The sequence below is a fragment of the Bombina bombina genome, chromosome 2, assembly GCF_027579735.1.
Source record: "Bombina bombina isolate aBomBom1 chromosome 2, aBomBom1.pri, whole genome shotgun sequence".
Lineage (NCBI taxonomy): Eukaryota > Metazoa > Chordata > Amphibia > Anura > Bombinatoridae > Bombina > Bombina bombina.
In genome coordinates, this window is record NC_069500.1 from 423,983,313 (window position 1) to 424,010,871 (window position 27,559).

At 38.2% G+C, this 27,559-nt stretch overlaps 1 protein-coding gene across 1 annotated transcript in view; it reads left to right on the forward strand.

The window, feature by feature from the left end:
- LOC128646978 (solute carrier family 2, facilitated glucose transporter member 11-like) overlaps positions 1-27,559 on the forward strand; it is a 73,265-nt gene that overhangs the window by 25,602 nt on the left and 20,104 nt on the right. The window contains exons 7-10 of the mRNA XM_053699789.1: positions 15,018-15,205; positions 15,531-15,641; positions 19,139-19,240; positions 24,406-24,481. Of these exons, the coding sequence (XP_053555764.1) occupies positions 15,018-15,205; positions 15,531-15,641; positions 19,139-19,240; positions 24,406-24,481 (477 nt within the window). The remainder of the gene's footprint in view (positions 1-15,017; positions 15,206-15,530; positions 15,642-19,138; positions 19,241-24,405; positions 24,482-27,559) is intronic.

Here is a 27,559-nt window from a genome sequence, read left to right on the forward strand (position 1 = left end):
CAAATCAGCATGAAGGTGTTGCCCCCAATTCAGTTATTCTGGTAGAGGGCAAGTAGTGCCTTTTTTCTAAGGAGGCTTGGTTTCAGTCTGTTCAATATGCCTGGTTACTGAATATAGTCTCTCAGGGTTACAGAATATGTTTCAAGACAAGGCCTCCCAGAGGTAGGGTTCTTTGTTCCAGGAATTCTGTCAAGGCAAGGGCCTTTTTTCTAAACTTCAAAAACACCTTAAATTTTGTAAATCTAAGCGTGCAGAAACAATCATTAATATTAACACACTGTGTAACTTCTACGCCTTCTAAATGCACATTATGTCTCTATACTATGTATCTATGTAATATGCTTTTTGATTGTACAAGCTGTATAACACCAATAAAATACAGTGTCTGAAATTTTGCTTAGGCAAATTCTTTCTCTGACCAGAATGTTGGTTAAATATATTTATATACAACATGATACCCTAATAGGATGTTTTAGATATCATACATCTTTGAAGTATGATCTGACAGGTTCTTTTTGAAAAATATTTATGATCCCATATAGTCTATGTATAACAATAATTGTTAATATTCCTCCGTAATTATGTTCCGTTTTCTTAATACGTCAGAATTGGCATCTACTACAATTTAGGTAAGACAATGGAGTTGTATGTAAAAAACATATATTTTAATCTAAGGTCATTGGAGCTGTATAGTAGTGTGGTTCCAATTGGTTGAAATGTTATTGACACCTTGCTATCAGAACACTGATTTGTTGTGACCGCCTTAAACCTGATAAAGGGCCATTGACCTTGAAACGCCGTGTGTTCGAAAAAAGGCAGACTATTTTCTGTTCACAGAGTTCGTGTCACAGCCATGCCTGGATTTGAACCTGGGACTCCTGGTTCCCAGCCAGTTTTTCTTTTCCTGTGCCACTAAAGGTATCTGTTTATGTTTGCAGCATTTTCGAGACCTGTTACCTGCAGTGGATTATTCTCTGGCTCCACCTGCTTGCCAGCTGCAGGTAGTTTTTTAATCGGCTCTGCTTTAAAGGGCTGCTTCACTAACCATTTGGTGCCTTGACATTGTGATTGAATTCCTTTGTTGTTGCCTCTGTTCTGTTTCCTGAATTCCTGTTTTGTTGTTGGATCCTAGGCTTCTGAACTCGGCTTGCTTATTGACCATTCTTCTGGATTCCCCTTTTTGCTTTATGAAAGATTGGACTGCTTTGCTGGCTACTGACCCTTGGCTTGTATTCTGACAATTCTTTTGTATCCTGTATGCTTACTTGGCTACTGTGTCTATCACCATGTTGTGAGAACTGTAAGCTTAACTGGCTGCTGAGTCTAAATAACTATACTGTGACATCTGTTTATCCTGAAGCCAAGTACCTCTGCTGTGAGTACCTGCATACTTCCTTGGCTGTTGGTACTAAACTCCACTGCTGTAAGAACTGTATGTACATCTGCTTGCTGAGTCTAAGCAACTATACTGGGACATTTGTATTCCTGAAACCAAGTTGCCTTACCAAGATATTGGCGTATGCTCGGCCCGTTCCTGAAACCAAGTTACCTTACCGAGATACTGGCATATGCTCGGCCCCTTCCTGAACACAAGTTGCCTTCCCGAGATACTGGCGTATGCTCGGCCCCTTCCTGAACCCAAGTTGCCTTCCCAAGATCCTGGCGTATGCTCGGCCCCTTCCTGAACCCAAGTTGCCTTCCCGAGATACTGGCGTATGCTCGGCCCCTTCCTGAACCCAAGTTGCCTTCCCGAGATACTGGCGTATGCTCGGCCCCTTCCTGAACCCAAGTTGCCTTCCCGAGATACTAGCGTATGCTCGGCCCCTTCCTGAACCCAAGTTGCCTTCCCGAGATACTGGCGTATGCTCGGCCCCTTCCTGAACCCAAGTTGCCTTCCCGAGATACTGGCGTATGCTCGGCCCATTCCTGAAACCAAGTTGCCTTCCCGAGATACTGTTGTATGCTCGGCCCGTTCCTGAAACCAAGTTGCCTAACCAAAGACTTTCGTTTGTTTATTATCAGTTTGGAATATAACCTTGATGTGCTTTACCTCTTGTTTTCACCTTGCATTACCTTAGTAAAGTTTCTTTAAGTAAAGATCTTCTTTGTTCTGTGTTTCTATTCTGCTATACTGAGTCCTACTCACCTCTTCACATCCTCTCAGCTAAACTCAGCCATCACCTTGCACATGCTCCAGACCCCTGAACCTACTCAGCCGAGCATGACAGTTCGCAGCAGAGTTTTTACAGAGGTACTTCATTACGGATGTTAGCAGCATTTTTAAGTGCAAGTATTATTTTGAACATGTTCTTATGACATTGTCTACTATTATGATTGATTTTATTTGAATTAAAAATTAATTTTAATACTTTTTACTAGGATTTGTGCTGCTGTCCTTTTTAAAATATAATGACTTTTTGTTGTTTTATTTAGGAAAGTAGCCACTCTCAAAGAGCCTCATTTTTAGTCTTATGTTTTTAGATATATTGAGAAATATTATATTTCTGTATTCTAACTAAAATAATTTAACCTAAAATTGTATTTACATTGTTTGTTTTTGGGGGTGCTCTTGTTAGATTATTCTTTGTTATTTCTACCTTGGCTAGATCTTCTATCATTCCTTTGTATAAAAGTCCTCCTATGGAAAGACTCCAGACAGGTTTTCTTTTTAAGCCAGCAGTGTCTGCTGATTTATCCATTTAGTTTGATTAGTCTTTCTGAGCAGTTTTCAGATGATTCTGCTATAAAGGATTTTCAAAATCTTCTGGTTTTGCTTAAATCTGAAAATGCTTTAATTTGTAATGCTATTTTTATCATTATTAAAGGGACATAAAACACAAATTTTTTTTTTCATGATTCAGATAGAGCATACAATTTTAAACAACTTTCCAATTTATGTCTATCAAATTGTATTCGTTCTCTTGTTATCCTTTGTTGAAAAGCTGTGATGTAAGCTCATGAGTGTGCACGTGTCCACAAAACTATAAGGCAGCAGTTTTGCAACAATGTTATACATTAGCAGGAGCACTAGATGGCAGCACTTTAACCCCTTATCGACCAAGGACGTGTCGGGCACGTCCTCATTTAAGTGTCGGTTAATAACCAAGGATGTGCCTGACACGTCCTCTGGGGGTTTCAGACGCTTTCAGGGTATTGCAGTGACACCTCGATATTGAGGCATCACTGCAATACCCTTTTTTACCCACCGATGCAGAGAGGGCCACTCTGTGGCCCTCTGTGCATCGGCCATTGATGATGCCGATTGTTGGTGGTAGCAGCAGCAGGGAAGCGGGTGGGCGGCCCATCAGTGGTTTAGTTCCTATTAATGTCTGCTCCGAGTGCGCGCGATGCGTGGGGGTGCGGAGGATGCATGCTCGCGCGTTGCATTTACTTAGATGCACTTGACGGCATGAGAAGGAGTGAGTGGGAGGGGGGAATCCAATGTTGGGCAAGGTATCTGGGAGGGGGGTAGAGTATTGAAGGGGGGGCAGCTACACTACAGAAAGTTGGGGATTTTATTTATTTATTTTAGAAAGGCATATTTTTTAACAAATTGGGTACTGGTAGACAGCTGCCAGTACCCAATATGGCGGCAACTAGGTAGAGGGGGGAGGGTTAGAGAGCTGTTTGGGGGGGGATCAGGGAGGTTGGGGGCTAAGGGGGATCCAACACTGCAGTGTGTATGTGTGTGTGTATATATACACACACATAAAATCTCTTATTTTAGTACTATCAGACTTTCTGCCAGTACTTAAGATGGCGGTGACAATTGTGAGGTAGGGGAGGCTAGAGATCTGTTTGAGTGGGGTCAAGAAGGTTGGATCCCCAATATAATAGAGAGACGTCTCTAAATAATTATTTTATAGAAGTGTCTATATGGGAAATTTTAACCTTTATTAAAAACTTTTTAAAAATGTATACAGTGTATTTAGAGAAAATAATTTCCTACACTTAATGCACCACTAATATTGATGCAATTATAGCAGATTAACACAAAACACCACCCCCTATGATCTTTAGCTTTTAGCGCCCTTACTATCCACACTTTTCTAAGGGAGCAGGGGGTAAGATGTGTCAGGTGGGAAGCTGATCTCTACACTAAAGCTAAAATTAACCCTACAAGCTACCTAATTAACCCCTTAACTGCTGGGCATAATACAAGTGTGGAGCGCATCGCAATTTAGCGGCCTTCTAATTGCCAAAAACCAATGCCAAAGCCATATATGTCTACTATTTCTGAACAAAGGGGATCCCAGAGAAGCATTTACAACCATTTGTGTCATAATTGCACAAGCTGTTTGTAAAATAATTTTAATGAGAAAACTAAAGTTTGTGAAAAAGTGAACAATTTTTTTTTATTTGATTGCATTTGGTGGTGAAATGGTGGCATGAAATATACCAAAATGGGCCTAGATCAGTACTTTGGGTTGTCTACTACACTAAAGATAAAATTAACCCTATGAGCTCCCTGATTAACCCCTTCACTGCTGGGCATAGTACATGTTTGGTGCACAGCAGCATTTAGCAGCCTTCTAATTACCAAAAAGTAATGCCAAAGCCACATAAGTCTATTTCTGAACAAAGGGGATCCCAGAGAAGCATTTACAACCATTTGTACCATAATTGCAAAAGCTGTTTGTTAATAATTTCAGTGAGAAACCTAAAATTGTTAAAAAGTGAACCATTTTTTTAATTTGATTGCATTTGGCGGTCCAATTTAACTATCACTAATTTTGAGAAAAAAAAAGTTTTGAATTAGCAAAGTGCTACTTGTACTTATTGCCCTATAACTTGCAAAGAGCATGTAAAAATTGGGTATTTATAAACTTAGGACAAAATTTAGAAACTATTTAGCATGGGTGTTTTATGTAATAGATTTTGGGGGTCAACATTAGAAAATGTGTTTTTTCCATTTTTTCATCATATTTTATAAAAAAATGTTATAGTAAATTATAAGATATGATGAAAATAATGGTATCTTTAGAAAGTCCATTTAATGGCAAGGAAAAATGGTATATAATATGTGTGGGTACAGTAAATGAGTAAGAGGAAAATTACAGCTAAACACAGCAGAAATGTAAAAATAGCCCTGGTCCCAAACGGTCAACAAATGGAAAAGTGCTCTGGTCTCTAAGTGTCACTCTGCTCTCTGCTCTGCTGTGGCCATTGCCACTGAAATAGGCACTCCTCCTGTTGCTAGGGATACAGCAGTGTAATTGCAGCACGGTGATGACATAATCATCGCCTGCCCTGTCTTCCCTATGTAAAGGCCTCAGTCCCTCTCACCTGTGCCCAAGTATAGGTGCTTCTTCTTGTGCTCCTGGGTGCTGTATGCTGGATTGATTCACTGTTCCTGGACTCTTCCTGTTTGACTACTCTGCTTGCCTTAACCCCTGAATTGCTGGACTGTTTAACTGTTGATGAACTCTGCCTGTTTAATTACTCTGCTTGCCTTAACCCTAAAATAATGGATTGCCATTCTGTTGCCGAACTCTGCCTGCCTGACCATTCTATTTATTTACCCTTGAACCGCCTTACCGCTGGATTCCCTACCTATTACCATCAGAGACTATCCTGTCTGTTTCAGTCCTTCAAGTGGTTTACCCTTGAACTGCCTAACCGCTGATTCCTACCTGCTGCCGCCAAAGACTACCCTGCATAGTGTGAGTACTGTTTACCTCATTTTGTGAACTTTCTCTGCTCTGGGATATTCCCTATCATTCCAGGTTGACACCGGGATAACAAGACTACTGATAGTCTGATAGTGGAATATCCCACGAGCATTACACTAAGGGGTTAAAGTCCTGGTCTGCTGATTTGGTTCTGGTTTAGATTCTGTAATTGTTTTCTGTGACTGGAATGTATGTTTTTCTCCTTCAATTCAAGAAGTCTATGTATTTAAGGCTTCTAATTTTTGTTCCTTTCGTTTGAATAATGAATATAAATTTGCATCCTCTCGGTAACAATGATCTTCTATCCCTGCATGGAAGTCAGGTTGAATTGGAACAGATCAAAGCAGTCCAATAATTTTCCTTCTTTCAAATCAGCATGAAGGTGTTGCCCCCAATTCAGTTATTCTGGTAGAGGGCAAGTAGTGCCTTTTTTCTAAGGAGGCTTGGTTTCAGTCTGTTCAATATGCCTGGTTACTGAATATAGTCTCTCAGGGTTACAGAATATGTTTCAAGACAAGGCCTCCCAGAGGTAGGGTTCTTTGTTCCAGGAATTCTGTCAAGGCAAGGGCCTTTTTTCTAAACTGGTATCCATGGGAGTGAGCGTTCCAGTTCCAATTTTGGAACAGGAGTTTAGGTTGCATTCAAACCTCTTCATTATTCCAAAAAGAAAGGGTTTTTCAGGCCAATTTTGGATCTTAGGGGTTCAATTTATTAGATGCCTGGCGGACATGATTCGCTGTAGCAATGCTTCCCCCTTGTGCAATGCTGCCCCCTGGTCACCGGCAGCCAATCGTCCGCTAGCAGGGGGTGTCAATCATCCAGATCAGATTGGATCGGGATGATTGCAGTCTGCCACCTAAAAGGTGGTGGAGAATTTAAGGAGCAGTGGTCTTACAACCACTGCTTCTTAACTTCTGTTTCTGGTGAGCTGGAAACTACAGGGGTAGATAGCAGCATCCGCTGCTTAGGAAATCTACCCCTAGGGCTCTGAACAAATTTCTCATAGTTTAGAAACTATTCAGACTATTCTGCCTCTTGTTCAACAAGATCAATTTATGTCTACAATAGATTTAAAGGATGCTTACCTTCATGTTCCTATTTTCAAGTATAATTTTGAGTTTCTAAAGTTTGCTTTCCTCAACAAATATTTTCAGTTTATTGCTCTTCTATTTGGTCTGGCTGCTGCTCTCAGAATGTTTTAACAGGTTATGGGTACCCTTTTGTCTGTGATCAGATTTCAGGGTATTGCATTGTTTTCTTACATAGACAATATCCTGGTTCAGGCCCCTGCTTTGCATTTAGCAGTATTTTTCTCTAACAGACTTTTGTTGTTTCTGCAAAAGCATGGTTGGAAAATCAATTTTCCTAAGAGTTCCCTTATTCCTCAGACCAGAGTTATTTTTCTAAATGTTCAGATAGATTCTGTCTCCATGAGATTTTCTCTGAGAGTCCAAAGAAGGTTGAAGCTGCTTGCTTAGAGGTTTTGTCTAAATTCCAAAACAAGACATTCACTGTTTTGGTGGCTGAATTCTCAACCTATATTTCAGGGAGTTTCCTTTGTTTTTCCTGTTTGGACTGTGATCTCAACAGATGGAAGTCTTGCAGGTTTGAGGGCAGTCTTGGGACACAGACAGCACAGAGGGTTTGATTTCTTCAGAAGGCAAGGTTACCAATAAATATTTTTGAACTTCTTTAGGGCTCTTCAGAGTTGGCCCCTGTTGAAAAGGGAATCCCATCTTCATTTTTAGACAGACAATGTAACAGCAGTGGCTTATATAATTTATCAGAAGGGAACTTGCAGTACATTAGCTATAAGAGTAGTATCCTGGATACTTTCTGGGGCAGAGAACAATTGTTGTCAGATCTCTGCAGTTCTTTTTCCAGGGGTGAGGAATTGCGAGTGTTCTCTTCATCAGGATAATTTTAACCAAATTGTGGATCTGTGGGGTATCCCAGAGATAAATCTGATGGCTTCTCAATTAAACAACAAGCTTCCCAGATTATTTGCAATGTCCAGGGATTATCAGGCAGGAGTTTGCTAATGCTCTGGCAGTTCCTTGGTCTTTTCAGCTTGCATATCTGTTTCCTCTTTCTGGTTCTTCTTCCAAGAGTGATTTCCAAGAAAAGCCTAGAGAAGTTGTCATTGACGTGTAAGTCAACAAAATGCAAAAGGCAACAAAGTATAATGTCTAAAAATACAATGTATACAGATACAGAGGATATAGGGAGACCAGTACAAAAAAGGTCAGTTCAATAAAGTGTACACTTATAGAAGAATGGAAAAAGACATGTCAAAATGGTGGTAATATAAAATAAAAATCCAGATAAAATATATATGTAAATAAGAGTCCAGAATATTTTATATATATATATATATATATATATATATGTGTGTGTGTGTCCAGAAAAAAATATATATAAATAATAATCCAGAAAAAATAAAATGTATCAGAGAGAGAGCTGGAAATAGATCTTAAATCCAAAGGCAAAAAGTGCAGTGTATGAAGGATCCTTGGAGATGTCCGTGAAGTACCTGTGGAAAGAACAAAGGTGCACAAAATCTGAGGGTCTGGCTGGCCTAAAATGGCAATAGGCTTACCGGATGGGCATTCAGGAAACTCGGGTTGCCAAGTCAAAGGAGTCAACGCGGTTTGGCCTTCAGTAAGGCCTTTATCAAGACAATACCAGTATATAAGAGTGTGGACATATTTAAAGGATATTTGAGCCTATCAGATGTGAGAGGTGTAATTGTTAAAACCGTCAAATTAGATTTCAAACCGCCAGAGATTACTTACTGCGTATGTCACTTCCGGTTCTGGGATTTCCAGTTTTTGCGTGTCACTATATAGCCCGAGTTTCCTGAGGTTATCTTCACAAATAGCATATCAGGGAAATGAGAATATACAGTCCTATATCTAAAAACAATATAGGGGAAACAATACAAAGTCAAGTATCATAATATGCTGCAAGCACAAGAGAGGCGCACTCTCTTGTGCTTGCAGTTTTCTCAGATCCATTACCATACAGTGGAGGAAAGGAGAGAGCAGCCGGATTATTGATTGCTCTCTGCATCAGCTGACTTAAAGTATACTTACAACAAGTCTTTAAGAACATTCACAGACCCACATTTACAGCTGACACTGCTCTCTGCATCAGGTAGTTAAAGGAAGATAGTCATCTTATTATATTTCATCCCAGCTTTCTAATAATGTGTATGTTGTAATATGTATTGGCTATTATTTGTATTCTGTATTTTAAATGCATACTGGAGCACATTGATGGACCATATATCTTGCTTGTTAAATGGTTTTATTTTCCTCAATGGATACCTCTCTTATCTTTTTAATTTGTGATCTTTCCCTGTGCTTTTTTGCCTGTATGACCCCTAGCACCCTCAAACTTTTTTTGCAGGCCAATCTAACACTAATTTATCTTTCCCCCCAGCTAACTTAAAGTATACTTACAACAAGTCTTTAAGAACATTCACAGACCCACATTTACAGCTGACACTGCTCTCTGCATCAGGTAGTTAAAGGAAGATAGTTACCCACCCCAGGTTCATTCCCCCATTTATAGATAGTCTCCCACACACCTTTCATTCTCCTAAACTGACAGCTGCAAACACTAATCAGCACATCCTTCCATTCACTTAACCCTTTAGAATACATACCCTCTCTCCCTAAAAATAGCTATATATCCCACATCAATAGTGTGTGAATATATATATATATATATATATATATATATATATATATATATATATATATATATATAATGTGTGTATGTATATATACATATATATTTCTTTTTTATATTGTACTATTTTTGATTTATTTTCACCTACACACCTCATAGCACTAACATGTATCAAAATATGACCATACTGATATTCGTGACAACCGTTTTCTCACTCCAAATTTGTTCACTTCATTGCCGCCATAATCACCCACCTCAAACTGGAAAACAAATTATCATACACCATGGCCTGCTCTGTTGCTGTAACTTATCTGCTGAGTGCTGGTGGAGAGTTATAAAAAATAGCCCTCCTACCCCCACCTCACAAAATTATAAAGTATGCCATTCACTATATAGCCAAACAAAAACTATGTCCAAATTCCTATTCCTATTCCTTATGCTACTTGCCCTTGCAAATGATGTAGAGTCTAACCCTGGTCCCCCAGAAAATTCCATTCCTAGCCTTCCAGCTAAAAAAGGCCTCTGTAATATACGCAGCTTATTTCCAAAAATCGATGCACTGCAAGCTTGGTGTTTACAATACAAGCCAAAAATCATTGTTATCTCTGAATCATGGCTAACTGCAAAAATACCTGACTCTGCCATTGCAATACATGGGTATACATGCCATAGAATTGACAGAGCAAAGAGAGGAGGCGGCATTGTAATTTATGTTGACAACTCCACAAAGTTCACCCCCATACAAAAATCTAGCTCTCCTGCCACCTTTGATTTCCTTTCTGGCAAAATTGAGATCCCGTGCAGTAAATCAATCATTGTTGCAGGAATCTACCGCCCACCAAGCTCCCCTGTGCATTCCATTTCGGACATAGCACAGCTCCTTAGTGAATCCATAACTCAAAACCCAAAAAGTGAAATTATGGTTTTGGGAGATTTTAACATCGATTGGCTGAATCCAAAAAATAACAGTTGTCGCTCGCTGTTTAAATCTTTGCAGCTAACGCAATTAATCTCCTCCCCAACTCGCATAAACATCAAAAGCCATAATCATACCCTGCTCGACTGGATTCTCTCCACTTCTCCCAACCGAATCCAGGAGGCAGGTGTTCTCCCTAACAATTTCAGTGACCACTGCTTAGTGTACTGTGTGCGCAAAATAAAGGCTACTAAATCCTCTCCCAAGGTTAAAATCACCAGGTCCTTCAAAAAATTTAATCTTCAATCATTTCTAAATGACATCAAGAACCTCCCCTGGCACAGATTAAACCTAATCCCAGATCTAGACTGCAGTTGAATTCTTTCAGTCTGAACTCCTACAAGTTTGGAATTTACATGCACCGCTGCGTAAGGTGAGAGTAAAAGGAGCACACTTAAATTGGATCACAGCTGACCTCATTCAAATGTACCAATTTCGAGACTCATTGTGGTCAAAGTTCAAGCATACTGGCTCTATGAATGATCACTGTGTATATAGACAATGGCGAAATATATGTACTAAACAAACAAAATTGGCTAAGGCGCAATATTTCTGTGAAAATCTGAACAATAATATATGTAACCCTAGAAAGTTTTGGAAACTCATAAATAACCTACAAAATCCACCAATCCACTCCCAACCCTCCACTGTCAATGTGGATAACCAAAACCTGCAACTCCCCTTAGAAGTAGCAAATGCCTTTAACAATTATTTTGTAGGATGCTCCACCACCCTGATTGACAAACTAATAAATGGCACACATCCTGAAGCTACAAATGTAGATCAGGCCCCACTAAAACAGCAAAGACCTAATATAGAAAAGTTCAATTTTAGACCTGTACCCTTCAATGTCATTAAGAAACACCTCGATAATCTAAAAATGAAAAACCAGTCAGGACCTGATCAAATCCCAGCAATGCTGTTGAAGCTCAGTGCGCCGGCAATTGCTAAGCCTGTCTCAACCCTAATTAATGAATCCTTGGTGTCTGGATACATACCCAAACTCTGGAAAACTGCAAGAGTAGTGCCTATTCATAAAAGTGGGGAGTTAACCTTGGTTTCTAACTATCGTCCTATATCATTGCTCCCTGTATTGTCAAAAATCTTAGAAAAATGCGTCCATACGCAATTATGCAAGTATTATCAACTTTCTAACTATCTGACCCCTGATCAATCAGGTTTTAGACCAAATCACTCCACTACAACTGCCCTCCTAAAAGTTTGCAACGACATCCAAACTGGCATGGAACAAGGAGACCTAACTGGAGCTATTTTCCTTGATTTTGCAAAGGCTTTTGACACAGTGGACCATGACCTACTACTTCTCAAACTAAAAAATTCTGGTATTGCTGATCGCCCGTTAACCTGGTTTAAATCATATGTATCGGATCGATCACAATATGTCTCTGTCTCTAACAGTGACTCCCTCCCTCTCCCAGTCACGTGTGGTGTTCCCCAAGGTTCCATTCTCAGCCCCCTACTATTCACAGTATTTATAAATGATTTGCCTAATGTCTGCAAATCCTCAACTGTACACATGTATGCAGACGACACGGTAATCTATGCAAACAAATCTGATCTGCTGCAGCTTGAAGCAGTGCTCCAAGACCAGTTCACAGAAGTAGAGAAGTGGATCTCGAAAAACAAACTCTTCCTAAACACTGACAAAACCTTCACAATGATCTTTGGAACGGGACCTAAAATACAAAAATTACAAAATTCCCATCTTCGCATCAAAACAAAATCCAATTGCACGCTGACCGCAGTCCACTCTTTTAAATACTTAGGTATGTTGTTAGACCCCAATCTATCTTTTGGACTCCACATAGAAAAACTTGCCTCTAAACTGTATCCAAAACTAGGTGCCCAGTACAGAAACAAATCTTGCCTCAGCCCTACAGTAAAGGAAAAGATTGTACAGCAAATGCTGATGCCTATCTTGGATTATTGGGACATAGTATATGCACCTGCTCCGCAAACTCACCTTAATAAACTAAATAAGTTATATAACTCGTTCTGCTGCTTTGTGCTACAATGCAACTACAGGACCCACCATTGTGACATGCTAAAAGAACTAAACTGGCTGTCGCTGGAATCCAGACGCACCCTCCATCTTTCTTGCCTTGTCTTTAAGAGCCTTTCTGGGAAGCTCCCACCCTACCTGAGCAGAATGCTCTCCCCTGATATTCCCACCTCCTATAACCTCCGATCCAATAACAGCACATTATTTAACTTGCCTCAATACAAAAAGAAAGCAGCTCGATCCTCCTTTTCCTACAGAGCGCCACAATTATGGAATGACCTCCCTCACACTTTAAAAACTTCCCCAAGCCTAAAATCCTTTAAGAGATCCCTCTATACATATCTTAAAACAGAATGCTCCTGTCATGGTTGATTAAATATTTCGTACCTGCTCTGTTAAATGTTTGCATATATTGTGTATTATTATTATTGTTTTTGTATTTTATTGTACCCTATTGTATCAATGCAATGTTTTGTGATCCCAGGACATACTTGAAAACGAGAGAAATCTCAATGTATCCTTCCTGGTAAAATATTTTATAAATAAATAAATAAATATGGGGACATCGTCTTTATTCCCTTCTATTTGTAGAAGATGCTCTCTTATACAGTCTTTTAATTGTCTACATGTTTGGCCCACATATTGGAGTCCACATCCACATTCGATTAAATAGATTATACCTTCATCTGTACAGAGTATCAGCTGATTGACTTTAAATGTTTCTTTTGAAATGAAATATTCAAAGGTATTTTTTTTAAGGTCGTGTTTGCACGACTTACATTTATGTCATGGGAAGAAGCCTTTGAGTGTATCACCTTGCACATTTCTTATTGTACCCATAGGGGTCTTCCTTATTGAACTGGGAGCCAGAATCATTTTAAAATTTTTGTTTTTCTATAAATGAAATGTGGTGTGGCACTCAAGTTTTCACCAATGATCTTATCTTCCTTTAAGATACTCCCAATGCTTCCTAATAATCCTTTCTATTTTATACTTATTTTGGCTGTATTCTGTGATGAAAGGTACACCTAGAACATCTTTAGTTATACTTTTATCTTTAGTTTTGTAAGTGAGTAAAGAGGTTCTATCCATTTTGTCTACTTCTGTGATGGTCTTCTCAATAGCAACCATATCGTATTTTGGAGGCGATCTTTAAGGATACGTGACTGTGCTAACCATTCATCATTATTAGAGTATTTTTTTCTAACTCTCATTAGCTGTGCTTTAGGAATGTTTTTAATCCAGTTGGCATGGTGACTGCTAGTTTGGTGAATGTAATTGTTACAGTCAACCTGTTTGAAGTAGGTAGATGTACTATTGTTTCCGTGTTTGGTATTTATATTCAGATCAAGGAAATTGATATCATTATAGCTGTTAAAATATGTACATTTTAGATTGACTGTGTTGTTATTCCTAACATTAAGGGTGTGTTCAAAATCTTCAACACTACCCTTCCATATCATCAAGATATCATCAATGTATCTGGTATAGAGGACCAAGTCCGCACTACCAGGGCATGAGTCCCAGAAGATAGACTCCTATGCCCATATATAAGTTGGCATAGTTTGGTGCGAACTTGGTCCCCATTGCAGTTCCACACAGTTGGTTGTAGAATTTACCTTCGAAGTTGAAATAATTATGTTTAAATATGTATTCTATCCCGCTGAGTATAAAGTCTTTTTGAGTTGGTGGCATATTAGGATCTTTATCTAAAAAATGATCCACTGCTGCTATACCTTCTGTATGAGGTATACAAGTATATAGCGATGTGACATCACAGGTGACCCATATGTGTCCTTTTTCCCATACAGTGTTATTCAAAATGTTTAATACTTCAGTGGAGTCTCTAAACATATTTCTGTTTGATTTTTTTGCCTGTTTGATTCATTTTAAGTAATTTTTATTAGGGTTGTGAATTTAATTTCCCAGTGGACTCGCTCCCCCTGTATGAAAGAAAACATAATTTATACTAACCTGATAAATTAAGTTATTTCATGGTGGTGAGAATCCATGAGAAGTCCATGAGAACCCACCATTATGTTTTTTAGGGTTAATTTTTTTCTTAGCACATCTTTTTTCCCTGCTCCTTTTATGGCTCTTATTACTTTTTCTTACCTCACTTTGCATGGCTATATGTTAGATTGAGGTATGTGTGAGGAGGAAGGCTTGTATAGGAATCTTTTGGTAATCTTTGTCTCCTCCTAGTGGTAGAGAAGAGTAATTCCCAGGAGTAATGGATCGTGTACTCTCACCACCATGAAAGAAATTAATTTATCAGGTAAGCATAAATTATGTTTTTATTCTATGGGAAGAACATAGGAATTTAAAGAATTCCTAGCAAAACTTTGACTTAAGAGCAGTTGATCTAGCACAGTGTCATGTTAGTGCGTAAGCAACAACTAATCATTTTTTTTGTAGCATGTCCCATAACAATCTATGGGGAGAGGGATTTATCGTGGTTGCTATATCGAAAGTCCTGAAGTTAGTGCGCCTGAGTCTTTTGCTTGTGCGACAACTTTTTTACTTTCAACTTGTAATACCTGCACTAATGCGGACATGCACATTTTTTACTTTAAGCGCAAGTTAGCTTGTGAGTGGAAAGAATTTTTGTGCGCCACTTGTAATCTGTCCCTATATCATTTGTATTCAGCTATGCAGAAACTATGGGGTCCGGGGGAGCACAAATATGAGCTGGACGGCATGCTAGCAGAGAAGAAGGTGATAGAAGGAGAACAGTCAAAAAGTGTGAAGGATCTTCTGAAGGATCGCTCTGTGCGCTGGCAGATGTTTACATTGGTGTTGGTCTGCGGGTTCATTCAACTCATCGGAATCAATGCAGTAAATCACCCTTCATTTTATTACACAAAGTCTCTGCTTTCAGAAACAGCAAATGTGTGATGAATTATTAGGGTATATAGTATCATACTTTCCGACAATTCTAATTTACACTTATTAAGTGCTGGTGCTTTAAATCTTGTATTTTGTCGCTCAGGTTCAACGTCTTCTTTGAATCTCTAACTGCTCCTTGCACAATTCTGTGTAAATGATTTAATCAAACCTGTAAAACTGTAACACTAGGAATTGTAGGTAAACTAGATTTTCTCCATTTTATATGAGAAAGTTCTGATACGCATGAGTAACTGTATTTTTCTTTCGTTAACAGGTGTACTTCTATGCATATGAGGTTTTCAAGAAAGCTGGAATTCCAACTGATCAAATCCCGTATATTTCACTGGGAATTGGTATCACTGAAATTCTCACAACCATGTTATGTGTGAGTAATTTGCACTTTACATTCATATTCTGTACCAAAGAAGCAACAGTTTGGGTGCAGAACAGTTATATGGCCTTTATTGTGCAATTAGGGAATGAAAAATGCAGCTATGTAGTTTTTGGAACTTTCATCAAATTAATTTAAATGTTTGATCTCACTGAAATCTACAAATGGATTTGACGCACCAGGCAAGTGAACCAGACATTTTTAGAATAGCCTGGATGTTATCATGTTAGATAAATAATCATTGTTTATGCCAGAGTTTACATTCTCATTGAAACAAGAAAAAGCAGGATTATTCTTGGATTTTTTTTTATAGAATAGCCTTTTTTATTTTTAATGGGCAGCAAAAGAGCTGAATGCCCTTTTAAGAGCAATGCCCATACAAATGCCCTTTTGAGGGCAATGGGTAGATTAGGTTTTCCTTTATTTTTATTTTGTGTGTTTGGGGGATGGAGGTTGTGTACTGTTAGGGGGTGATTGTTTTTCTTTTGTAGGAAAAGAGCTGATTTCTTTAGGGCAGTGCCCTACAAAAGGCCGTTTTAAGGGCCCTTGGTAGTTTATTATAGATTAGGGTTTTTTATTTTGGGGTGTTTTTTTTGTTGTTTTTTTAAACAGGGTATTAGAATAGGAATATTTTTTATTATTTTGGATAATTTCATTTTGTTATTTTTGTAATGGTAGTTTTTTATTTTTTGTAATTTTAGTGTTTTTTTTATTTTTTGTAATGTTAGGTTTTAGTGTAAGGCAGCTTAGGTTTTATTTCACAGGTAAGTTTGTATTTATTTTAACTAGGTAGTTAGTAAATAGTTAATAACTATTTAGTAACTAGTCTATCTAGTTAAATTAAATACAAACTTACCTGTGAAATAAAAATAAAACCTAAGCTAGCTACAATATAACTATTAGTTATATTGTAGCTAGCTTATGTTTTATTTCACAGGTAAGTATGTATTTAATTTTAAATAGGTATTATTTAGTTAATAATTGTAACTTTAATTTAGCTCTATTTTAATTATGTTAAAGTTAGGGGGTGTTAGGTTTAGGGTTAGGTTTAGGGGTTAATAATTTCATTTAGTTTTTTGGCTATGTGGGGGCTGGCGGTTTAGGGGTTAATAGGTTTATTTAGTGGTAGTGATGTGGGAGGCTAGAGGTTTAGGGGTTAATAACTTTATTTAGTGGTGGCGAAGTCGGGGAGCGCGGAATAGGGGTTAATATATTTATTATAGTGTGGGCGATGTTGGGGTGCGGAGGAATAGGGGTTAATAACTTTAGCATAGTGGCGACGATGTCGGGGAGCGGCGGAATAGGGGTTAATAAATGTTATTAGTGGCGGCGATGTCCGGAGTGGCAGATTAGGGGTTAATACGTTTAATATAGTGTTTGCGATGCAGGAGGGCCTCGGTTTAGGGGTCAATAGGTAGTTTATGGGTGTTAGTGTACTTTGTAACACTTTAGTTATGAGTTTTATGTAACAGTTTTGTTGCATAACACTCATATCTACTGCTCTCAGATGGCAGTACGGATCATGTCGTTATAGGGTGTAATGCAAGCTTTTTAGCCTCACCGCAAAACTCGTAATGGCAGCGCTATGAAAGTCCCTTGAAAAAATGTCATTTTTTCGAGTAGCGGGATTGACATTGCATTACAGGCTAAAAAGCTTGCGGTACAAATATACCGACAAGACTTGTAATGGCTGCGTTGCTGTTTTAATGCTGAAATTACCATGAAACATGAACGCACATCTCATAATCTATCTGATAATAAATAAGAATTTCTTCCTTAATACACTCTCACACCTTGGTGTTATAGCATAGGACTTTATATTATAGGCAGTAAGTTAGATGGGTCCTTTTAACACATGGGGTTCTATTTAGAAACACCCTAAACACTTCATTCAGGGTGATTGACAGGTACTGCCCTTGCACAACTGGTGGGACTATATTCCACTGTACATCTACAATACAAATAAATAGCTGTCATTAATTGTATTTGAAGCAATGATGAAATAGCTGACAGAGACTGCACTTTCCAAAAGTCAAAGTGATTAAACATGGTTGAGCTTCCCCTAGTCTCCCACCTCCTTATGCTAGGTTAAAAGTGGAGTGGACCAGCCTATATGGCATTTGAAGCCTGACTGCTGCTAACATCGATCATTAGTAATACTAGCAAGGGAGCGTGCATCTGGCATGTGCAGGCACAGTCACTTTTTTGTCACCTCTATCTATATAACTATAAAATTGAGCAAGATCAGGATATTATGGTGAAATCCCACAGGATCACATTAAAGAAAATTGTGGACTCAACACTAATGATGCAGATTGACTCACATATCAGCCAAGTCTAAACACTTTCTAAAACAAATTAACATCCTTTTTACTGCCTAACTCCACCCACTATTTGCCTTATTTTGAGGAGCCAATCTGGACTTTAGTCTACTAAGAACAAGGCTAGCCACAGTTATATTGTTAGCATAAAGTACATTATTTTGCTGTTATCAGGTAAAGCTAATCAGTGAGAGATATGAGGCAGGGTTAGCATTGATAAGTCAGCAGGGTGCATTTCATGTTCAGAGAATTAGAAATCCCTCAATTTTAAGAGCGAAATTACATAAAAAGGGGCAGCATAAATAATGAAAGTATATTGCAATGTTGTTCTTTACACAAATATTTTGTATAAAAATTTAAATGTTCAAAGAGCAGTTACTCTGGTGAGGTTTACATCATAAAACAGTTGTATCAAGGATAATTGATTAAAAGAGATCAGTCAACATACAGGCCCTTCAACCTTTCATGTAATCGCTAGACCCTAAAATTACGGCCAGAATACAAGTAGCGCACTATTTTTTTTTTCACTTGAGCGCTAACTGCCCTCAAAGAAAAAAATTAGCGCGCCCACACTATTACGTTTTATAAGTTGAAAGCAAAATTGTAGTGAAAGACTTGCTAACTTCAGGACTTTGGATATCACAACTGCGTTAATGCCTTTTCCCCATAGACTTCTATGGGGTGGGATGAAGAAATGTCTATTAGTTATCACTGCGCTACATCAACTGCGCTAAAGCCAAAGGGGTGTTAGGAATACTTTACATTCCTATGTTCTTCACATAGAAGAAAATGTTCTTTTCATTTTTAAACAGCTATATATTTATATATACAGTATATATATAGTACATATGAAAATATACAGATATATATTGGAGCCCTTTCCAATCAAATACTTTGCCATATACCATATCTTTTTTTTTTAACCCTTTCAAAACCTTTTTATCAATATTAAATTATTTTTTTTATTAAAAGGTGTGTATATATATGAGTTTACTATTTTATATTAATATTTGTTATGTGTTTTGTGAAAAAATATTATTGAACTCAAGTCACGCTAAATATTCTATAAAATATAAATTTTCGTCTTTCGGCCAAGCGCAATCAATAACTTTTAACTTGTAATATGAGTGTTCGCGATCCCCATTCTGACAGTGTGTCTTCTCTGTATAGGGGTCTCTTATTGATCGTGTGGGCAGGAAGATTCTTTTGTGGGTGAACTATGGACTAATTGCACTTACCCTGACACTGCTTACTGTCACCCTCTCTCTGCAGGTATGAGACCTTATAACCAACATATTGCTTGTACAGTACACACATTTCCATCTAATGGTTTTCACTTATGTTTTTAATACTCTGACTTTCCAAAGATATATATATATATATATATATATATATATATATATATATATATATTTCATGATAAAGCATACAATTTTAAATAAAGGTTTCCAATTTTCTTCTATGATCAAATTTGCTTAATTCTCGTGGTATTCTTTGTTGACGAGATAAGTAAAGAATAAAGGTTTAGGGTTTAATGAGCACTCTTTCCTAGTCTAAGTAGTAAGGAATTAAAAAATAACTTAATAATTAAATGTAAAAATGAGGAAACATCCTCTATATAATAGTGTAAACAATCACTGTGTACAGTGTGTAATTACAATAGCAAGTTACATGTGTGATATGAGGGTTCTCTGTCAGTAACAGAATGTTCTATACTGCAATATCACTGTGTTCAGCAAGGGTCAGTGTAAACAATCACTGTGTAATGACAATAATAAGTTACTTGTGTGATATGAGGGTACTCAGTCAGTAACAGAATGTTCTATACTGCAGTATTTCTGTGTGCAGCGAGGGTTAGTGTAAACAATCACTGTGTACAGTGTGTAATGAGAATTACAAGTTACATGTGTGATATGAGGGTACTCAGTCAGTAACAGAATGTTCTATACTGCAGTATTTCTGTGTGCAGCGAGGGTTAATGTAAACAATCGCTGTTTATACTGTGTAATGACAATAACAAGTTAAATGTGTGATATGGGGGTTCCCTGTCAGTAACAGAATGTTCTATACTGCAGTATTTCTGTGTACAGCGAGGGTTAGTGTAAACAATCACTGTGTACAGTGTGTAATGACAATAAGTTACATGTGTGATATGAGGGTTCTCTGTCAGCAACAGAATGTTCTATACTGCAGTTTTACTGTGTGCACTGCAATTGATTTCCTCCAATTGCAATGAAGTCCCAATACAGTACAGTACTACTAACCCGGATCTTACTGTTTCACTAGTGTTATACACTAATCCTGGCTGTCAGAGTCTGTTTACACACTATCGGTTAGATTTAGAGTTTTGTCGGTAACGACCCGCGTATCTAACGCTGGCTTTTTTCCCCCCGCACCTTTTAAATACAGCTGGTATTTAGAGTTCACAGAAGGGCTGCGTTAGGCTCCAAAAAGGGAGCGTATAGCATATTTACCGCCACTGCAACTCTCAATACCAGCGGTGCTTACAGACGCGGCCAGCTTCAAAAACGTGCTCGTGCACGATTCCCCCATAGGAAACAATGGGGCCATTTGAGCTGAAAAAAAACCTAACACCTGCAAAAAAGCAGCGTTCAGCTCCTAACGCAGCCCCATTGTTTTCTATGGGGAAACACTTCCTATGTCTGCACCTAACACCCTAACATGTACCCTGAGTCTAAACACCCCTAACCTTACACTTATTAACCCCTAATATGCCGCCCCCGCTATCGCTGACCCCTGCATATATTTTTTAACCCCTAATCTGCCGCTCCGTACACCGCCGCAATCTACATTATCCCTATGTACCCCTAATCTGCTGCCCCTAACACCGCCGACCCCTATATTATATTTATTAACTCCTAATCTGCCGCCTCCAACGTCGCCTCCACCTACCTACACTTATTAACCCCTAATCTGCCGACCGGACCTCACCGCTACTATAATAAAGTTATTAACCCCTAATCCGCCTCACTCCCGCCTCAATAACCCTATAATAAATAGTATTAACCCCTAATCTGCCCTCCCTAACATCGCCGACACCTAACTTCAAGTATTAACCCCTAATATGCCAACCGGACCTCACCGCTACTCTAATAAATTTATTAACCCCTAAAGCTAAGTCTAACCTTAACACTAACACCCCCCTAAGTTAAATATAATTTAAATCTAACGAAATAAATTAACTCTTATTAAATAAATTATTCCTATTTAAAGCTAAATACTTACCTGTAAAATAAACCCTAATATAGCTACAATATAAATTATAATTATATTGTAGCTATTTTAGGATTAATATTTATTTTACAGGCAACTTTGTATTTATTTTAACCAGGTACAATAGCTATTAAATAGTTCATAACTATTTAATAGTTACCTAGTTAAAATAATTACAAAATTACCTGTAAAATAAATCCTAACCTAAGTTACAATTAAACCTAACACTACACTATCAATAAATTAATTAAATAAAATACCTACAATTATCTACAATTAATCCTAACACTACACTATCAATAAATTAAATAAATACAAATACCTACAAATAAATACAATTAAATAAACTAACTAAAGTACAAAAAATAAAAAAGAACTAAGTTACAAAAAAATATTTACAAACATTAGAAAAATATTACAACAATTTTAAACTAATTACACCTACTCTAAGCCCCCTAATAAAATAAAGCCCCCCAAAATAAAAAAAATGCCCTACCCTATTCTAAAATAAATATTTTACAGCTCTTTTACCTTACCAGCCCTTAAAAGGGCCTTTTGCGGGGCATGCTCCAAAGAATTCTGCTCTTTTGCCTGTAAAAAAAAACATACAATACCCCCCCCAACATTACAACCCACCACCCACATACCCCTAATCTAACCCAAACCCCCCTTAAATAAACCTATCACTAACCCCCTGAAGATCTCCCTACCTTGTCTTCACCACACCGGGTTCACCGATCGGTCCACCGAAGTCTTGATCCAAGCCTCCGAAGTCTTGATCCAAGCCCAAGCGGGGGCTGAAGAGTTATTGTACCTGGTTAAAATAAATACAAAGTTGCCTGTAAAATAAATATTAATCCTAAAATAGCTACAATATAATTATAATTTATATTGTAGCTATATTAGGGTTTATTTTACAGGTAAGTATTTAGCTTTAAATAGGAATAATTTATTTAATAAGAGTTAATTTATTTCATTAGATTTAAATTATATTTAACTTAGGGGGGTGTTAGTGTTAAGGTTAGACTTAGCTTTAGGGGTTAATAAATTTATTAGAGTAGCGGTGAGGTCCGGTTGGCATATTAGGGGTTAATACTTGAAGTTAGGTGTCGGCGATGTTAGGGAGGGCAGATTAGGGGTTAATACTATTTATTATAGGGTTATTGAGGCGGGAGTGAGGCGGATTAGGGGTTAATACATTTATTATAGTGACGGTGAGGTCGGCAGATTAGGGATCAATAATTGTAGGTAGGTGGAGGCGACTTTGGGGGCGGCAGATTAGGGGTTAATAAATATAATATAAGGGTCGGCGGTGTTAGGGGCAGCAGATTAGGGGTTCATAGGGATAACGTAGGTTGCGGCGGTGTGCGGTCGGCAGATTAGAGGTTAAAAATTTTTAATAGAGTGGCGGGGATGTGGGGGGGTCCTCGGTTTAGGGGTACATAGGTAGTTTATGGGTGTTAGTGTACTTTAGAGCACAGTAGTTAAGAGCTTTATGAACCGGCGTTAGCCCAGAAAGCTCTTAACTCCTGACTTTTTTCTGCGGCTGGAGTCTTGTCGTTAGATTTCTAACGCTCACTTCAGCCAAGACTCTAAATACCAGCGTTAGAAAGATCCCATTGAAAAGATAGGATACGCAATTGGCGTAGGGGGATCTGCGGTATGGAAAAGTTGCGGCTGGAAAGTGAGCGTTAGACCCTTACCTACAAGACTCTAAATACCAGCGGTAGCCCAAAACCAACGTTAGGAGCCTCTAACGCTGGTTTTGACGGCTAACGCCAAACTCTAAATCTAGGCGTATGTCTTCTGTTATGTGATGACACAATCTGGCCACCAATCGTGATGCACAGAATCAGCACACGCCCACACCACAGCCACACACAGCGTAGATAGGCTGTATGCCGCATCATGATTGGTGAATAGCAGGCAATATGCCTGTACAGTATTTAAAAGGGTGGCATTTGGGGTTTCTACTTATTACTATTCACATTGAAAAAGGCCAAAACTAGTTTGTGTATTCTATTAGTGATATTGCATGTTTTTTCACCCCTGGCACCTGATGCCAACAACTGCAGCTATCGGCGAGGAAACAGGGGGGTGAATGCATGCGCTTTTTATCTCACTTGATTATTACTTTGGTTGGTGGGGTTTTATTTATTATATAGAGGTTGTTTCGTCATTTTTTACATTTAATTATTAAAAGTTATTTTTTAATTCCTTACTACTTAGACTAGGAAAGAGTGCTCATTAAACCCTAAACCTTTATTCTTTACTTATATTGTTAAATCCTTTATTTAGGGGTAGCACCGGACTGTTACGTTTAGCTCAGTCTTTTTTCCAGCTCCACTGGGTCCTAGTGCTAGTACCATTTTCATATTATTATGCTTTGTTGACGAGCATATCTAGGTAGGTAGAGCTCTATATGGCATATGGCACATATGCTGCCCTTTATTGCTCCTGACACATGCACACTCCAAGAGAACAATGTAAATTTGATAATGTAAAGTTTTCAAATTATAAATAAAAATGCACACAGTATTTGAAGCGTGACGTTTTGGTGTCCTTTTAATCTTTAGTTGCTACCTTCAAATCACCCATCTTCAACAATGTTAGCTCATATTTGCCTAATTTTTTACTACCTGAGCCAGGGATGCATGGAGTAGAGAGTTGCATCGCACTAGACAGACAGGGTTCATTTGCTTGTAATACAATTAATAATGGAGAGCATAGGAGTGGTAAGGTATTGTGCCACAGAACAACCCCTACAAATGTGCTATCCTCTAAATGCCGTTGGTTTAAAGCTAAATATGCCACTGCATCAGTTATACACAGCAAATTATTTATACAGTAAACCAGTATTTAGATTATTAGAGCTATTTTAAGAACTTGCTAAGAGCTTTCAGAAAAGCATCCAAATGGCTGCTGGTGTAAGTCCATTTGATTATTATTTTTATGTGAAGAGGATAATTTGGGGTCTGGAGAAGATTTTGATCTTCTTGGGAGTTGCTGGGTGTCATCAGTATCTTCAGAGAGCACAAAGGATTCTATGTCTGAGTTGGTTTGGGGCACATTGCTATAAATATTTACATTTCACTGTAATTAACTCAACATGTAGATAATGTAACAATAAACAAACATTCCACATATTATACCTAATAAGATTTGTATGTGAAGAACTCATGATTAACGTTTGTGTTTTGCAGGACTTGTACTCCTGGTTCCCATATGTCTCCTCGATGCTTATTTTCATCTTTACACTAAGTTTCGGTTTGGGACCTGGTTAGTATCACATAAAGCCAACTGTAAGTAAAAATATTACTGACAGCACTAAAGCCACAAGATGTTCCACGCCTTCTGGCAAAGGCTCAGACTAGAGGAATTATATGTCCCTCCTTAGACACCAGGGGTAATCATAAGGACTTGCAGAAGTCTGGTGATGTTTGATTGGAGCTAAGAATTTGCCTTTTTATGCTACTGTTGCACAACCCTTAGATATACCTCTGCTGGAGGGAGGTCTTTCAATTATTTGTTCAATATGATTGAATTTTACATTCTATAACAAATGTAACATTTTTAATAGGGTTCGTTTTAGATACTAAGGGCTAAATTACAAGTGGAGCGCTAAGTATCGGATGCACTCAAAGCGATATTAGTGTTCCACTTTTTAATACCAGCGCTCGCTAATGTGCGCTGGTATTACAAGTTAAGCGCAATGAGAATGCAACATCACGTTCGCATTGCTAGGATGCATTGTGCTCAAGAGAGCGTGCTTCCATAGGCTCGTGAGCATAGAGAAGCCATTTAGAACCTAAGCGCAGGGAAGGGGGTAAGTCGTGCAGCGATTGCAGCATTTTTTAATATATATGTTTATGCTTATATACATATATATTTATGTGTTAATATGTGTTTATACACATAGTAACACATAAATATATATGTATATAAGCATATACATATATATTTACTGGGAACACACAGTTCCCATAGACAGAAAACAGCACTGAGGAAGGGGTGGTGTACCCCGAAACATCACTTCTATAAAGTCCAGTGAGTGTGGATATTTTTGTTACATTATATAAATAAATAAATAAATAAATAGAGATAGAGGGATAAAGAGAGATACGCACACATAAAATGGTAAGAAATCATCACTATTCTGAAAGGAGTGATGGTGGTTGAGGGGGGCACACAGAGGGGTCACTCATTATACAGCTAGGGCAGGTGTCTCCCCTGATCTCCCGTAGAAGAGTATCAATACCATATTCATTTACTAAGCACAATCTATGTATGTAGCAGTCATTAACTACTACTTATAATAATAAAGTATATGAATGTGGAACCACGTCACTTCCAGATACGTGGTTCCTCAACTTCCTCTCAATCCGACGGGTTGAGCTTGCGCAACTCCCACAGCTCAAACATACTAGGAATTCCTAGCACGAATACCGTGCAGGCGCACATTGCACGTCAGATTTTGCAACTAGGTAACCCGTTGTAATGTGGAACTGCAGGGTGCACATGTTAAAGCTAACAGCTGATCTGACCTTCCATCACTGTTCACTATGGGACGTAGCCACTACAGAGAAAGCTTGCTGATTTAATTGAAGATGAGACACTTTACTTTACCTGTCTACCCCCTCTTTATCCTACTGACCTTAACCCCCTTTTTTCATTACCCTGCTTTCCTGAACTCATTTCTTCCTTACCCTGAACCCTTCTCTTTCTTACCCTGCCTGACAGGTAAAGTAAAGTGTCTCAACTTCAATTAAATCTGCAAGCCTTTTTTCTGTAGTGGCTGTGTCCCATAGAGAACAGTGATGGAAGGTCAGATCAGCTGTTAGCTTTAACATGCGCACTCAGCGGTTCCACATTCTGACGGCGGACCTAGTAGTAAAATCTGAAGGGCAATGTGTGCAACACTATATATACATACAGTATATTTATATACGCACATGTTGCTCGTGGAGGCTGCCATGTTTACAATAATGTAAAGGTTTATTGTGGACATAATCTCTAGTATTCCATGTGCCAGTCAGTCAGTGTATTCATTTTTGAATAGTGTTAATAAAATATAGTTTTATGTTGATAAATGTAGAATATCATATTTTCAGTTGGCACAGTTGTGCATTGCTATACATAAAACTATTAAAACGGCGTATGTAGTATTATGCATTATTTATTATCACGATTTGTGAAAGTGCTATTAAATTTACAACACTTCTTTATTTATTTATTTAAGTGTTGTAAATTTAATAATACTTTCACAAGTAAGGGAGCAAATAATAAACGTTCACATGTGCAAAGGGATCTACTGCACAATAATGGATTACACATATATAATTCATATTTGAGACGTTTCTATTTGCATGCAATATTTCTAATGCTTAAAAGGTATTAGAAATATTGCATGCAATTAGAAGTGTCTCTACTATGCAGATCCCTTTGCGCATGCCTACTATAGTCAATGCGTGGTGACGTGGGACGTTGCGATGGGAGCATTTTGTCAAAGCTCCCTAACTGGTGACTTATTTACAGTGCCACGTCATCACCACTGCCTAGGTGCCGGTGTTCTAAAGTTAGTTGTCTACCGCATAGGAATGTGACTACCGCGTCACTTCCGGTGACTTTAATCAGCTGCTGGAGGTTTGTGGCACTCACTGCTCATGCGCTAGAGGCCAAACCTCCTACAAACAGCTGTTTAAGGCAGAATAGCTGACAACTTACTTGAGAACATCGGTGTTGTAAAGTAAGTTGTGTACCGCGTAGGAATTGGCGCCTGATCGCTCTCTGTCCTCTCCATAACATAGATATTATTTTGCAATACTTTTGAAATAGTTTTTACTTGCTGTATTTATTTATTTTTTTGCCGTTCTATACCTTTATAGCAATATCGCAAATTAGTCAACGCTGTACTGTGCTGTATTTTTGTGTTTTCTGAATGATCATTTCCTAAAGCCTCCAATATAATCCTCAGTCGTTTTTACCTTGTTATGAATTATCTTCTTGCTTCCACCAATGTGTAATGGAGGCTTTAGGAAATGATCATTCAGAAAACACAAAAATACAGCACGGTACAGCATTTACTAATTTGAGATATGCTATAAAGGTATAGAACGGCGAAAAAGGAACTAAATACAGCAAGTAAAAACTATTTCAAAATGATTGCAAAATAAAATCTGTGTTATGGAGAGGACAGAGAGCGATCGGGCGGTAATTCTTACGCGGTAGACAACTTACTTTAAAACACCAGTGTTCTAAAGTAAGTTGTCAGCTATTCTGCCTTAAACAGCTGTTTGTAGGAGGTTGGGCCTCCAGTGAGCGCTGTTTATTGTGCCTTAAACATGCGCAGATAGCGCT